Source organism: Mastomys coucha, unplaced genomic scaffold, assembly GCF_008632895.1.
Source record: "Mastomys coucha isolate ucsf_1 unplaced genomic scaffold, UCSF_Mcou_1 pScaffold22, whole genome shotgun sequence".
Classification (NCBI taxonomy): Eukaryota; Metazoa; Chordata; class Mammalia; order Rodentia; family Muridae; genus Mastomys; species Mastomys coucha.
The window spans coordinates 88861825-88876379 of NW_022196905.1; the positions used below are offsets into that span (position 1 = coordinate 88861825).

The window sequence follows — 14555 nt, forward strand, 5'->3', positions numbered from 1 at the left end:
AATATCAAAAAAAAAAATTTAAAATAAAAAAAAAAATAGTGTTGATGGAACACCCCTATTGGCATGTAGAAATGATGGCGGGGCTGAGCCAAAAGTGCTGCTTGTCCACATTTCATATAATCTCATCTGTGTAAAAATCTACATGTGAATGACTGTGCAGAAAAGGCATAAAAGAGAAAAAAATGTCAACATTAGCAGTCATGAACTCTGAGAAGCATTCCTAAGGTGGTTTGTTTTTATTATACTTTGAAAAAATTGTTTTTTTTAATCTTATTTCATAGATTGCTTTGCTGTGAGAGAAATAAAATCCCCCAAATCTCTTTTGAACACTTCAGAGACTCTCTTTGATGTAGATGACTGCAGCTTTCAGGCTGGACCCTCAAGCCTGCTCATAGGTGGTGCCTGGTGGGACTGGCCACTTGTAGCCTGTCCTCCTGAGCTTGGTACCTGCCCTAGGGTACTATACTTCTCTGGATGGGAGTCAGAACATGCATATTGATCCTCCTGCCCTTGTTGCTCTGGCGTCTGGCTTCCTCCCTGGGTCATCCGTCATTTTGAGGTCTCCCAAGGAATTATTCCCAAAAAGATTTTGACTTCAAGCTTCTGGAAAAAAGAAAGCTGTTTCCTAGATTTTAGAAATTTATTACTCTTTTTTCCTCACTTTAATAAAAATCAGTCAACCAACTGTGAGTCACAGGAGGATTCTACTGCATATTTATTTAAGTGGTGTTTTGTTGGGGCTAGTGTTTGACAGGAGCAGGAAGGAAGGTTTGGGTGAAGGCACTGATATAGTAACTCCCTCAGATGTGGTTCTGGAATGAAGTTATCTATAGGATTGGGTATTCAGTGTGACTTTTTGAACAATAAAATAAATATAGACAGTGAACAAAAAGAGTTAGAAAGTCCAACTTTTCAAACTGAAATAGTTAGAATCTCTTTTATAGGCAGAGCTGTAATTTAACTTGGATGAATGTGACACTCTGGGCAACTCATGGTTGACTTTTATATTTTCAGATGTCATTTATTGATTTCTTCTTTGCCTCTGGGTATTCATTCTATCATGCCATGTGATCTGTCATGGGATTGATGGATGCCTTCTTATGGCTGCTTTAACAAGGAGCTATGGAAGCAAGCCGAGGCCCTGAGTGATTGCAGCTCACTCTCTTGAGCCCTTTCCACTGGCTTCTGGTGTTTGTATGCACAAAGCCAACCATGTTGGGTTTGAGGCTTCTTCAGAGTTGTTTGAGAGGATAGAAGTTGTCAAAGGCTACATTAGTTATTCTTTACTATGATCAAATTCCCAAAAGAAGCAACTTATGGGAGGAAAGGTTTATTTTGGACTGTAGCTTATGAGAACACTGACCAGAGAAAGGCATGGTAGGAAAAGCTCTGTTGGGGAAGGTATGGCAACAAAAAATACGATGGCAAAGATGTCTCTAAGTAGGGGACAAAGAAAGATGAATGCTGGTACTCAGCTAGCTTCCCTTGTTTTATTGAGATCATAATTCCAGCCCATTTCCATGGTGCCACCCACATTCAAGATGAGTCTTCTCTCTGCATTTAAATCTTTCTAGAAACAACCCCTGGGCCAGCAGTTCTGGGGTTCCAACCCCTTTGGGTTGTAGGAGTCTTTCATAGAGGTCATCCAAGACCATTGGAATACACTGACCTGTAACAGTAGCAAAATTAGAATTATCAAGTAGCAACAAATTTTATGTTTAGGGGTTACCACAAGAGAAATTGTCTTAAAGGGTCACAGCGTTAAGAAGATTGAGAACCATTGCCCTAGACCATTCTAGGGTTATGGCTCTAGATCTCAGGTTGGCAATCAAGATTAGCCATTGCAAGGATTATGATGAATTCCTATATTTACCTGTCAGTTGGAGGCATAGAAAGAGGACCCAACCAATGTAAGGCTGGGATAAACTGTGCTCAGAGGAAGAAGAGAGCTTCAAGAAGTCAGGCTGGTCAGAATGCTACATGCCATGGGATTTCTGATAGGACAAGGAAGGATCCAGTCCAGTTTGTTACTTAGAGTCCTCCAAGGGATTTCTGATAGGAACAGGACAGATGCAGTCCAGTTTGACCTTTTCAAGACAAAGAGTTGAAGGCTGAAACAGACTACATTGAGGTAAGGTGTTAAGAAGGGAAGGAAACAGTGCTGTGTTAGTTTCTTTTTTCTCTGATCACAGAGCTGATAAAGAAGCAAGTCAAGGGAGGAAGGGTTTTTACTTTGGCTTGAAGTTTTAGGGGACACCAGTCATCACGGTGGAGAAAACGCCATAGTGGGTAGTAGGACAGGGTGGAGGCTTGCTCACATCAGGGTAATCAGATAAATGGGGCTAAAAGCCAGATTGAACTGCAACCTCAGGCCCTACTTCTCCCAAACCCAGCAAACCACTTCCTCCAGCTAAGTCCTCCTAAAGGTTCTACCACCCCCAAAGTCTCATCATCAACTGAGCATTCAAATGCATGAGCCCGTGAAGGGCATTTTGCAATCAAGGCAGTAACAGATGGTTAGGTAGAGATAGGGAGCCACCACGACGTTTGTACAGAAGTCCTCTGTAGGCCAAATGTAGTGTGTAGTGTGTTTAGGAGTTGGTCAAGGATAGAGTGAAGGGGTTGGGGAGAACAGTGGGGACAAAGTCCAAAATTTCAGTGAGGAATCCTGTGAGCCAGAAATGAGAAAGGATAGGTGGTCCCAGCTGAAAGGGATGGATGGAGGGCACAGTGCATGTGGACTGGATGAAGTTTATCACAACTTTTGGATGTAGTGTGGTGGATTCTTGGAAGGAATAGGGAGCTATTAGGAATAGGTAGCTGCTGGAAGAGCAAAGAGGACTGTTCAGAGCTCAGCTCCAGCTGGAGAATGTAATAGATACACATTCTCTCTATCATGCAACTAGCTAGCAGAGACCCCCAACACCAGAGCAATCCAATCCATAAATACCTATTTCTTAGACCCTTAGACCACTCCAGAGGTCTGCTCATTTTCTCTTCAAAGTGTCACCATGGTGATTGTTCTCTTTCATGATTCTGGTGGAGAAAGCTGCAATGGAACACCTGCAAATCTTGCATGCAAATCTTGCATGCCCAACCCTGGGGTATCCTGCCCATACTTGCCTTGAGGATGACATGGCACCCCAGCCAATGAGCCCTTTACTGGGTACTGAATGTTTCCTGGCCTTCTATCTTTTGAGAACACTACCTTCATTTACCTATATTTTCAGAGGCATTTCAGCTTCTTCAGGCACACCTGTGGGGTTATGTACCTATCCTGTGAAGAAGGCAAAGGACAAGAACAAAGTGCTTGGCATTATGGGAATCATACACAGCAAAGAGGGGTCAGGAAACATTTGTGTGTGTGTGTGTGTGTGTGTGTGTGTGTGTGTGTGTTTTGTTTTCTGGATTTTTATTTTTGTTCTGTTTTGGTTTTGGTTTGATTATTTTGTTTTATGAGACAGGGTTTCTGTGTGTAGCTTTGGCTGTCCTGTAACTCTATAGACCAGGCCAGTCTCAACCATTGAGATCTGCCTACTACATCTGCATCCTGATTGCTGGGATTAAAGGTGTGTGCCACCACCAGCCAATTCATGTGTCTTTTAATGGAGTCACCATTTCCTTTAGGATGTACTGAAGGGCTGTAGTAAGAATTCATTAGGCTCTTAGAACATCATGAGTTATCTCTAGAATTGATAAGAGGCTGCCTGATGTTTGAAACCCCCAAGTTCAGAAACAGGTCAAGTTTCTTGGTTTGTGTGATAGTACAAGAGCCAGCATTTTTGAGGAGGACATTTAGACTTAATTTCTGGGGTAGCAGTAGTGGGTGTCAAGGGCAATGGTCTCATGCTGGTTGGAGTGTTGGGGGTGGGGATGAGTCATGCTTCCTGTGGTGAAACTGTTTGTAAGCAATCAACAGTTAAAGCAACAGCTGACATTTCCCCAAAAGTCCAGGAGCTAGATCTGTTTGAGCAGGGACCACGGATGCAATCTGTGTAGCTGACGTGGGCTTTTTTAAAAGAGCAAATGTGCCCCAGATTACTATCTTGATCTATAATGTCAGCAGATGAAATCAGACATCTGAGCCCTGGTAGGGTAGGAACAGGGACAAAGTGCCTAGAGTCCTACAGAAATGGTGGAGCGGCCCTAAAACCTTTCTTCCTGCCTACCCCTCAACTGTTCTCTTTTCGTGAGTGATTGAGGATGGAGGTTCTTTTGCCACGGAGATGAAGAATGATGAGTGAGGCTTTGAGGGTAATTACCACTTGAAGGCAGAGCAGAGGGAGTGTTAGGCCACAGTGGAAGCTGAACCCAATTGAGCTCTGTATCAAAGGATGACTCTTGTATAAGTGAGGACAAGACAGTGCTGGCTGCACAAGATAATTTGTTTTATGGCTTTAATCACAGCTAGTATGACAGAGCTGCAGAGAACCATCTATCAGGTCATGAAAATGATTCTTTTCCACGCACAGCTTTTGTTATAATTCTATCTTCAGTTAAAGACTAAAATGAGCAAGCAACTCAGTCCAATTATCTACTAAGCTCCCTCTCCCTATTTCAAAGGCTAAGGAGTGCCAGCTCTGGAGGCTATGTGGAGGAGTACTATGGCAGGCTTGAGAGCCTGCCCCACGGTGGGGCCGGCTTGTCGAGGGCTCTTGCCCCTGGGGGAGAAGTTACACGTCATGATCTTGCTGTTTCTGTTGGCCTGACATTTCTCTCTCCCTTGTCAAGTATCTCACAAAAAGCCCTAGTACTTGAAGGTCGTTCAATTGGAAAGAAATGAAAACTCAATTGCTGTGCTGGGCCTGGCATTTACTAAAACTATTCACTACAAACCTCAATCCCACGATTTGTACAAGTCCCCAGCCTCTCCTTTGCTAGGGTGCTGCCTCTGGGCTCTTCTCTGGCTGGCTGAGCTGCAGCTGTGGTAATTGAACCCCCCTTTGCCATGTGGTGTACTGACTAGACTTCAGCTCATGAACATCAGTGCTTGTCTCTCCTTCTCTTCCCCTTCCAGACTGTCATCCTCTGTGCCAGCACTGTGTGGCCAATCTCCAAGACACTGGTAGTGTCTGCCTAAAGTGCCAGCATGCCCGCCACCTGCTGCTTGGAGATCACTGTGTTCCAGAATGCCCTCCTGGACACTATAAAGAGAGAGGCACTTGTAAAAGTGAGTAAGTGCTGGATTCGGGATGGTAGGAGAGGGGCTGCTGCCGAAATCTTTTTAATATCAGGGAAGGCTTTGGTGTCTCAGAGACAAAGGAGGCTAGAAGCCTCCAGCAGGGCTGCAACCTGGCCCCACACGGTGTTTGCAGTCTTCTTTTCCACGTGTTGCTTTGGGAGTGCGTTAGTGGTTTTCCTATGGCTGTGGTGGAATGCCTGGAAATTCAGGGTGGCCTGAGCCTCAGGCAGCTGGTTACACTTCGTCTTCAGTTGGGAGGCAGAGAGAAACGAGTACTAGTGCTCAGCCTCCAGTCCCTTTGTAGTCACACCAGGGCCTCAACTGCCTACATTTTATTTATTTATTTATTTATTTTTGGTTTTTCGAGACAGGGTTTCTCTGTGTAGCCCTGGCTGTCCTGGAACTCGCTCTGTAGACCAGGCTGGCCTCGAACTCAGAAATCCGCCTGCCTCTGCCTCCCAAGTGCTGGGATTAAAGGCGTGCACCACCATTGCCCAGCCTCAGCTGCCTACATTTAGGGTACACCGTCTGTCCTCAGTTAATCTAGTCTATCCCTGCACAGACACATCCAGAGGTTTGTCTCCTGCCTGAGTCTAGATCATGGCAGGTTAGCATAAGCATTGCAGAAATATCTGGGCTCATAGTTTTTACTTGTGTCTCTTTTCCCTCTATAGGATGCCATTCCTCCTGCAGAAGCTGCCAGAATGGAGGACCTTTCTCCTGCTCCTCTTGTGACACTGGTCTGGTTCTAACCCACATTGGTACCTGTAGCACGACCTGCTTCCCTGGGCACTACTTGGATGATAACCAAGTTTGCCAGCGTAAGTTTAATGAACTGTCTCCTCTCCTGCCCTTCTGGGCCTTTGGAAGGAATGTGAAGTTCTTACTCCACTTCCTCCTCCAATGGCCTTTGTTTAATATAAGAAAGAAAGCTAACCTTCAAAGACAATATGGGTGCCATTAGTAGACTGTGGCCTAGATAGCAGCCCCAGTTGGAGGTACTTGCCATTTCTAAGTAGTAGCTGTGTGGTCTCACCTGAGTCATTTACCCTCTCCCCTTCCATTTTCTCATATATTATCTCATATATCAAAAGTGTTGGTCAGCTTCATCTTTCTAGTTATCTTAGCAATCCAGCTCTTTGATCCTGAGCGGAGAAAGGAGCCCACGGTGGTGCACAGTCCATGGACAAAGCCTATCCATGGACTTAATTTATCTACATTTATCTATTGATACTGACAGTGTGCACAGGTTCTCATTTAAATATTTCTGCTTCTTCCGAAGAATCTAGTTGTTTTGTTTTTCTTCTACAAGAGTTACATGTGTAAATGCCATCTCAAACAAGTTTGGTTATAATTAAGGACACAGGATGAGACAGAAAGAGTTTGGATAAATTAGAGAAAGGACTGGTCTGGAAAACAATTAGGCATCCTTCACAGGTGAAGACTGAGGCTGCTCACATTATTTTCATCTCTAAAAGTCACTTAAAAAGCTGTCTACCAACCAAGGAGTACACATGGTGGGACTGATTGCTCTGGCAGCATGTGTATAGTAGAGGATGGCCAAGTCGGTCATCAATGGGAGGAGAGGCCCTTGGCCCTGTGAAGGTTCTGTGCCCCAGTGTAGGGGAATGCCAGGGCCAGTAATCGGGAGAGGTTAGGGTGGCAAGCAGGGGGATGGGGGAGGGAACAGGGGTTTGCTCTTGTTGTTTTTGTTTTTGTTTTGGAGGGGAAACTGGGAAAGGAGAAATCATATGACATATAAATAAAGAAAATATCTAATAAAATAAAGAAAAAAACCTGTCATATATCCAGAGAGCTAGTTCTGCCGGGACAAACTGTTCTGTTGTTCTTGCTGAGAACCTAGGTTGGGTTCCTAGCACATACATGGTGGCTTACCACCATCTCTTACTTCATATGCAGAAGATTAGATGTCCCATTTTGGCCTCCATAGGTACTGTACACATGTAATGTTTATACACACATGTAAGAAAGCACTATATAAATAAATTAAATATAAATAACCCCTTAAATATTAGGGATAACTTTGAAAAAAATCACAGGCGAACAAATGCAGTAGTGATATTTCAATTTTATGTTGTAGGAATTCTCATGTTGAAGGCATTGTAGACTAGTGGCTTTGGGGAGTCTGTAGAGTTGGGGGGGTCTCTTGAAGTTTAAGTGCTTATATCACTTAACAGCATTATGGCCTTAAACAAGTCACCTTTGACAACAGTGTCTTTCTACAAAGGAGGGCTATCTTAGTCTCTTCCCTGTTGCTATGGTAAAAATACCCTGGCAAAAGCAACATGAAGAGACAGGGCTTCTTTAGGCTTGTAGTTCCAGAGGGATACAGTCCCTCAGGAGGGAGAAGAAGTGTAACCGGCAGCAAAGTCATGGACACAGAAGGTTGGCTGCTTGCACTGCATCCACACACAGGAAGCAGAAAGTGAACAAGAAGTGAGACTGAGCTGCGAAGCCTCGAGGGCCAGTCTCAGTGATTCATTTATGCCATGAGGCTCCACCGCCTCAAAGTTCCACAACCTTCCAGAAGAACTGCCAGCTGGGTACCAGATGTCTAAACACCTATGCCTATGGAATCCATGCCTCATTCAAACTGCAATAGGGAACTTATAACAGTAGCTACATCCTACAACTATAGCACTTAACACAGACCTAGCAGAGAGCGAGATGTCATTCACTGTAGTTTTCTGTTATCAAGCCCATCCGGAATGAAAAACTAGCCCCTCCATGAAAGATGCTTTTCTAGATGCAGACAGGAAGAATGATGCCCTTGCTAGTTCACTGATTTGTGTACAAGCATTTGCATTTGTAGCGAAGTTAAACAAAACCCGGGATTTTATATCATCTGTTTGAAGTACTGGAGAAACTTCTTTTGAAGTAATGGGAAGATTTCCTCACATCTGTAACAAAAGCTCAGTGTGGTATATATCAGCTGTCCGCCAGAACTGGCACATTCTATAATGCAGCAAAAGCAGGAAGGAAGTGCTTGTGTTTCTATTGAAGAGCAAGAGTTTTTGTTGGTGGAGAAATAGGGACTTGGATTTACGACGATCCTCGCAGCCTCAGAATCGCAGAAATAGAAATCCAAATAACTAAACAGAATGCCACATATGAAGAATACACGACAAAAGCTGACTGTGTCAAAGTCCTTCTCCTTGGGGAAGCCTTTCCCTTACTGTGGGGTGGCCCAGGTACAAACTGCTGTGCTGCTGTGTAAATAGCATTTCTTGGAGTGTTTCCATTGAATTAAGACTCTCCTAACTCTCCTCTTTAAGTTTTCTTCTTTTCTATAACTGACTAAAGTAAGCCCCTAAATTGGGCTGAGTCTCTATTGTGTGAAACACACAAAAAAGCATCAGCTATGCCCCTTGGGGTATTCACCATTAGAGCCTATTGTAGTGTGCCAGTTCTAGAAACTGTACAGTAAAGAGCTATTGAGGAATTATAACCAGTGTTATGTGAGGCATCGATCAGTATGCTACTAAAGAAATTCAGGAATATGGAACGTACAAATTCTGATTTCAGAAGTATTTAGGAAGTGCACTCTCTTAGCTCCAGAATTTAAGAGTAACCAGATGAGGTAGGAACTTTGAAAAATAAACAACATGGTACTTGACCCATCTTATTTTGGAGCTGAAGGAGAGCTCTAGGGAGACATGAGCCACCCTTGTACCCAGAGCAAGTACAGGTGAGGGAAAGAAGCCAGTTCCTCTGTTGGGGTGTTCTTTCTGATTGGCTCTAGAACATCTTTACAGAGAAATAAAAGACTAATCCCTCTCCCTTGTTCACATGTTGGCCTTCCAGAGTTTGTGATAAAGTCGTTTTTTGGACTTTGTTCTGGGTAAAGCTGGAGCCTGTGTTAAAGTGGAGGTGATGGGCATTTCTTAAATCCAAGTTGGATTGCATATTAAGAGACTGTTTGAGTTCCACATGCTTCCACATGCTATAAGATCCCTCAATCATTTGTGAAGGACACTGGTTATCTCTGCCCCTCTTAATGATTTCTGAGATTACTAGCTCAGCCTCCCAGGACTGTCTCTTTTCCCAGTGAGGTCCCACTAGCATGGCTGCATCAGGATGCACCTTTTTGTAAAAGTGCATCCAGCCACATACCTCTGGCAGCTGAGGGAAGCTGGGCATAAGGGGCAGTGGCATATGTGGGACTAACGTGTAAAGGACAAACACAGCCATTTGCTGATTGCCTGGAAAGGAAGAAGGGGACGAGGTTGGTGCAGAAATGGTGCCACCTGCTCTTCGCTGTGAAATGGCCACTTTCCTCTACGTACCTCACGAAGCCCTCTGGAGTTTCAAAGTGCTCATCATAAATCTACTCCTTTTGTGGTAACTAAGGGGGCTAAATTGTACCTTTAGGTCCCTGGGAGAAATGGCAGACCAAAGAGAAAGAGCATAGGCACAGATGGAAGGAAGCCACACCCGATCCTCTGATATCAGGACAGGGAAGTGGCCTGGGAGCCCAAGCAATTGGATCTCACTGTGTAGCCCCTTGTTAAGTAGGAAGGTCCCAGGGGTGAATGGAGGTGAACGGAGGCTTCTCAGCTTAAGCATGTATGGTCATTGTCTTTAGTAGCCATGTTGCAGTTTTAATTAACATTAAGCCTTTGATTGACCAAATTTCGCTCAGGAGGTTTGCCTGTAGGGACTGCCATCCAAACCACCACCTGTGTGTGCTCAATTGGTGTAAGACTATGAATGTATGACTTTTCTTTTTGTAATTATTTATTTTTGAGGCTGTAATTATCTAATTTCCCCTTCCCTACCTCTAAACCATTCCGTATACCCATCTTTGCTCTCTTTCAAATTCATGACCTCTTTTTTCATTCATTGTTGTTATATACATATGGTATATGTATATCTTTGCACCTCCTGCCAAGATTCAAGTGTATACACACACACACACACACACACTCACACTCCTAAATACCTGAATCCAACCTGTTCGATCTGTATAACATTACTTGCATGTATGACCTTTCTTAAGTTCTGCCTATTTCGTTTAGCTACTTTTGGTTTATATCTTCTACTTGAAAAAGTTGAATCCTTGTTGCTTTAATTGTAAGGCATAATGAGGTATTTCCTATATTGGTATAAATGTGGCATATTAAAATGCCATGAGTCATTATTTTCTTTAAAGTCATTATGTAAAAATACTGGCCAAATAAAACCTTATGTCTTGGTCTTTGTAATATCTTACTAGGGATATTAAGTTTACCAAAATCAGAAATATGCCAACCATTTTTGACTACACATCTCAACTTTCTTCAAGGGAATCCACAGCTTTGGGGGTCTGTTTTATTTCTGTGTGGTACATGTGTCTGCATATGTTTTAATGTGTTTATGTGTGCACATACTTGTGTATGGAGGCCAAAGAAGTGCTATAAAAGGATGTACCTGGGAAAACGTCCTAGAATGAGGAGTCTAGAAAGGCTTTCTGGAAGGCAAGGCAGAAGGATGAGTCGGAGCTAGAGATAAGAGAGTTGGTAGTTATATAAAGGGGATTCAGTATTTCCAGGCAAGACTGGAAGGGAGGGAGTTAGAGAAACAAGATTTGTGGAAACGCTGACCAGAAACTGTTTTAGGATTTAAGAAAAATCAGCATAAAAGCACCACTGGTAGATTCCAGGAGAGGAGGTTGCAAGTGGGTCAGACTAGATATGGGAAAGGCTGTATGAGTGTACTCCAGCAGGGAGGACTGTATGAGTGTAATCCAGCAGGGAGGACCATATGAGAGCACTCCAGCAGGAGAAAGGCAGACTGTATGAGAGCACTCCCACAGGGAGGACTGCATGAGTCTCCTCCAGCAGGGGGAAGGGGGACTGTATAAGAGCACTCCAGCAGGAGGACTATACGAGAGCACCTAAGCAGGAAGGACTATATGAAGGTATTCCAGCAGGGAGGACTGTATGAGAGTACTCCAGCAGGGAGGACTGTATGAGAGCACTCCAGCAGGAGAAAGACAGACAATATGAGAACACTCCAGTAGGGAGGACTGTATGGGAGTACTCCAGCAGGGAGGACTGTATGAGAGCACTCCAGTAGAGAAGACTGTATGAGAGCACTCCAGTAGGGAGGACTATATGAGAGCACTCCAGCAGGGAGGACTGTATGAGAGCACTCCAGTAGGGAGGACTGCATGAGAGCACTCCAGCAGAGAGGACTGAATGAAAGCACACCAGCAGTCGAGATAGTAGCCTTGGTTCATCTCCACTTGTGGACACGAGAAAAGCATGAAGTTTCTAATTTTTGTTGGGAGAGATAGAGCAGCTAAAACTCAGTGGACAACTAGATCTGGGTGAAAGAAGGGAGAATCAGGATAGACTCCAAAGTTCCCAACAGAGATAACTGCGCAGAAGGAGCGACAATGGTTGTTCCACTGGAGAGATGAAAGCAGACCAGTGTGGAGAATCTGCCCTGAACACCTAAATTATGTGCTTGGCTGCTAAGAATTACAACTGGGTAAGCCAACAAACCAGGTCATATCTAAGTCCAATGTCTTAAAATGCAGGATTTCACAGTCTCCACAATAGAGTTGTCACCTAAAAGTCATCCGTGTCTGTTTCATAAATGACAGGGAGAGGTTGATTTCCTAAGGAATGTTGAAGTTAAGCCATTACTCTTCATCTGAGTACGAATTCTGTTGCTGATTTACAGAACAATCTGATGTGGGATTCTGGACCTTGGACTTGTATTCCTCTTTGGGAAAACAGGTTGCCTTCTCACATATTAGATAATAAAGCTAATATTTTCTGTGTCTGTTGCTCACAGAAGAAAGTTATGGGCCACAATTAAAAGGCAGGTTGGAGCAGAGCTTTGTTCCCGTGCAGCATCTGTCTACATTTGCTCAGAGCCTCTCGATTTGTGATGGTAATGATGTGGTCATCTCCCTTTCCTATTCACCACTCAGCATGCAACATGAATTGCAGAAGCTGTGAGTCACAGGGCAGCTGCACCTCCTGCCGAGATCCAAGCAAGGTCCTGCTCTTTGGGGAATGCCAGTATGAGAGCTGCGCCCCCCAGTACTATCTTGACATCTCCACAAAGACTTGCAAAGGTAAAGCTTTTCCTGAGTTGTATGAGAATTCTTTTATTCAGGGATGTTCTTTTATTCTAGACACCCTTCTTGGGTAAACACTTTCATCAGATGCCTTCTACTTTCTGAAATATAGCAACCATGATGTATGTTATACATCCATTGGACAAATCATTTCAGTTGCTTCAAATTGCCCAACATCATATCTCACATTGGTAAATAGACCAAAGGTAGCAAGGGACAAATAAACCCTTTCATTGTATTTCCTTGGTCCACCTAAGATTCTGATGTGTTGAAGTTTTGATTATCTCTTTTCACACCGAAACGCATCACATATAAGACTTGAGATTTTTCTGTTTCTTTTCAAAATTTCAGGAATCTGATAAGAGTTGGTTTGTATCGGTAGAGCACAGCTGTAGGGTGAACTGCATAGCTCTTGTCCCTGCTTTACTACAGTTCTTACTGTCCCCTCTATGCTGGGGCTCTTCTGGACATCTGTCACCTCCCTGGGCCAGTAAGCCCTTGCATTTGCAGCCCTCATTTGCTAGACTTGTAGCTTAATGAAGTCAAGAGTTATGTCTGAATTGTTTATCTCTACTTGGTATCCTCCAATGAGTGAAGACACCAGATACCATTTCCTGGTCCACCCGTGACTGGAATTCCTGTGGCAGAACTCAGCATGGATAAAAACAGGGTTTGATTGTTTTCCTTGCCTCCTCTTAGGCTAGCATCTCTCCAAGTTTCATTCTAACCCGCTGGTTCTGTCAGAGGAGGTCCAGCTCAGAAACAGAAGTCTGTCAAGTAAACTGGAAGTTCTCAGCCTTTGCAAAATTACACACAGCTTCCATGCCAAGAAATCCTACTTGGTTGTCAACTTAGGTGGCCTTCCCTGTTCATAACCACAGGAGCTTTTCTGTTCCTTTCTTTCTAACCAGGGGCTGTCAGTCTGTGGTGAAAAACAAGGTTCTCTCAGATCCCCCATGTTCTAGATGATTTCATAACTGTGCTGGTTTTCAAGGCTCTGTTTTCAGTCATTTTTCCCCTCAGGACTGATTAAGCCAAATAAGTGTAGTAGATTAACATTATAAACCTTCAGAGCACACGTACTAACTTGCACATGTACCTGCTACCTAAGGACTTAGCAATATTGTGAAGGAAGAGAAAAGATGAGTTGTTCCAGCTTTAGAGCTGGGTAGGAAAATGGGTGGAAATAAGTTCTCTAAGACAAACAGTTCCTCTACAGACCTCTATTGAGCTGTTCCTACATACCAGGTACTGTACTTAGTTATTGTGATTAAAGCCAGGGACTCATACATCCTGAGCGCATGCTTACCACTGAGCTCTCCAGACTCTGTGTTACTTGTTTACATTCATTGTTTCATTTTGTCTTTCCAATGCCCTCAGGAAATAGCTACTATTGTATATCTTATTAGGCCTCTAGAGGAAAGGTAGGAAAATGGAGAGGGAAAGCAGTCAAATGATGATGTAATAATAGATTTGCCCAACCTCAAAATTCATGTACTTCACCTATGTCCAGGTACCCACACCCCAAAGACCACCTAGAACATTGCCTCTCAAACATGAGCTCTCTAACTGGATCAGTGTTTCCTGGGACATCAAAACCACCAGCTACAAACATGATCTTGATTATAACAGCAAGCCCACCAATGACAGCAGTAGTGTGCTTCTCTGTGCCCCAGCCCCCAAGACTCCCGACTCAATGGATCTGATGCTGAGCCTGATGAATATGTTTTAACAGTGTCCCTGGACTATTGAGGTTCACATCCTAGGCTGGCCTTACTGCAGCAGAAGCTCCGTGTCTCACTTTTATGTTCTCCCCATGCAGTGAGCTGTGTCCTTACAGGTGCTTGTTGACCAGAGAAGCATCTGAACTAGTTTGTTCTGCGCTAAATGAGGTCTTCCATTGTCTAGTAATCTCCTCCTTTCTGCAGAGTTCCTTTATACATCATTTATTCTTTCTGCTACGCTGTCCCCATTAGGCTTAATGAGTCTGGTGTCATGGCAGCAGCAGCATTCTTAGCTATGTCTCCGATATCTCTGAGTATTTGGAGGAGGTCAGGGTTAGGTCTGTGGGGCAAGTGTGCTCCCTGGGATAGGTCTGGCATAAAGAACTAGGCTGAAGTCCTCAGGTACTGGTGGCATAATGCTGTTGATCCGGCTCTTGAGAAGCTCTGTTGACAAGCAGGCTCTGCACAGGCTTGGACGGCTCCTTGTGCATGCCTGTGTCTGACATAATTAGGAAATGCCAAACCTCGAGAAACATTTAAAGGCCTACAAGCCAGG

The 14555-nt window shown here is 43.9% G+C and overlaps 1 protein-coding gene across 1 annotated transcript in view; it reads left to right on the forward strand.

The window, feature by feature from the left end:
- The window catches only part of Fras1 (Fraser extracellular matrix complex subunit 1), a 415397-nt gene that overhangs the window by 250800 nt on the left and 150042 nt on the right, over positions 1–14555 (forward strand). Inside the window, exons 21-23 of the mRNA XM_031391220.1 lie at positions 5018–5170; positions 5857–6003; positions 12126–12272. Coding sequence (XP_031247080.1) covers positions 5018–5170; positions 5857–6003; positions 12126–12272 — 447 coding nt within the window. The remainder of the gene's footprint in view (positions 1–5017; positions 5171–5856; positions 6004–12125; positions 12273–14555) is intronic.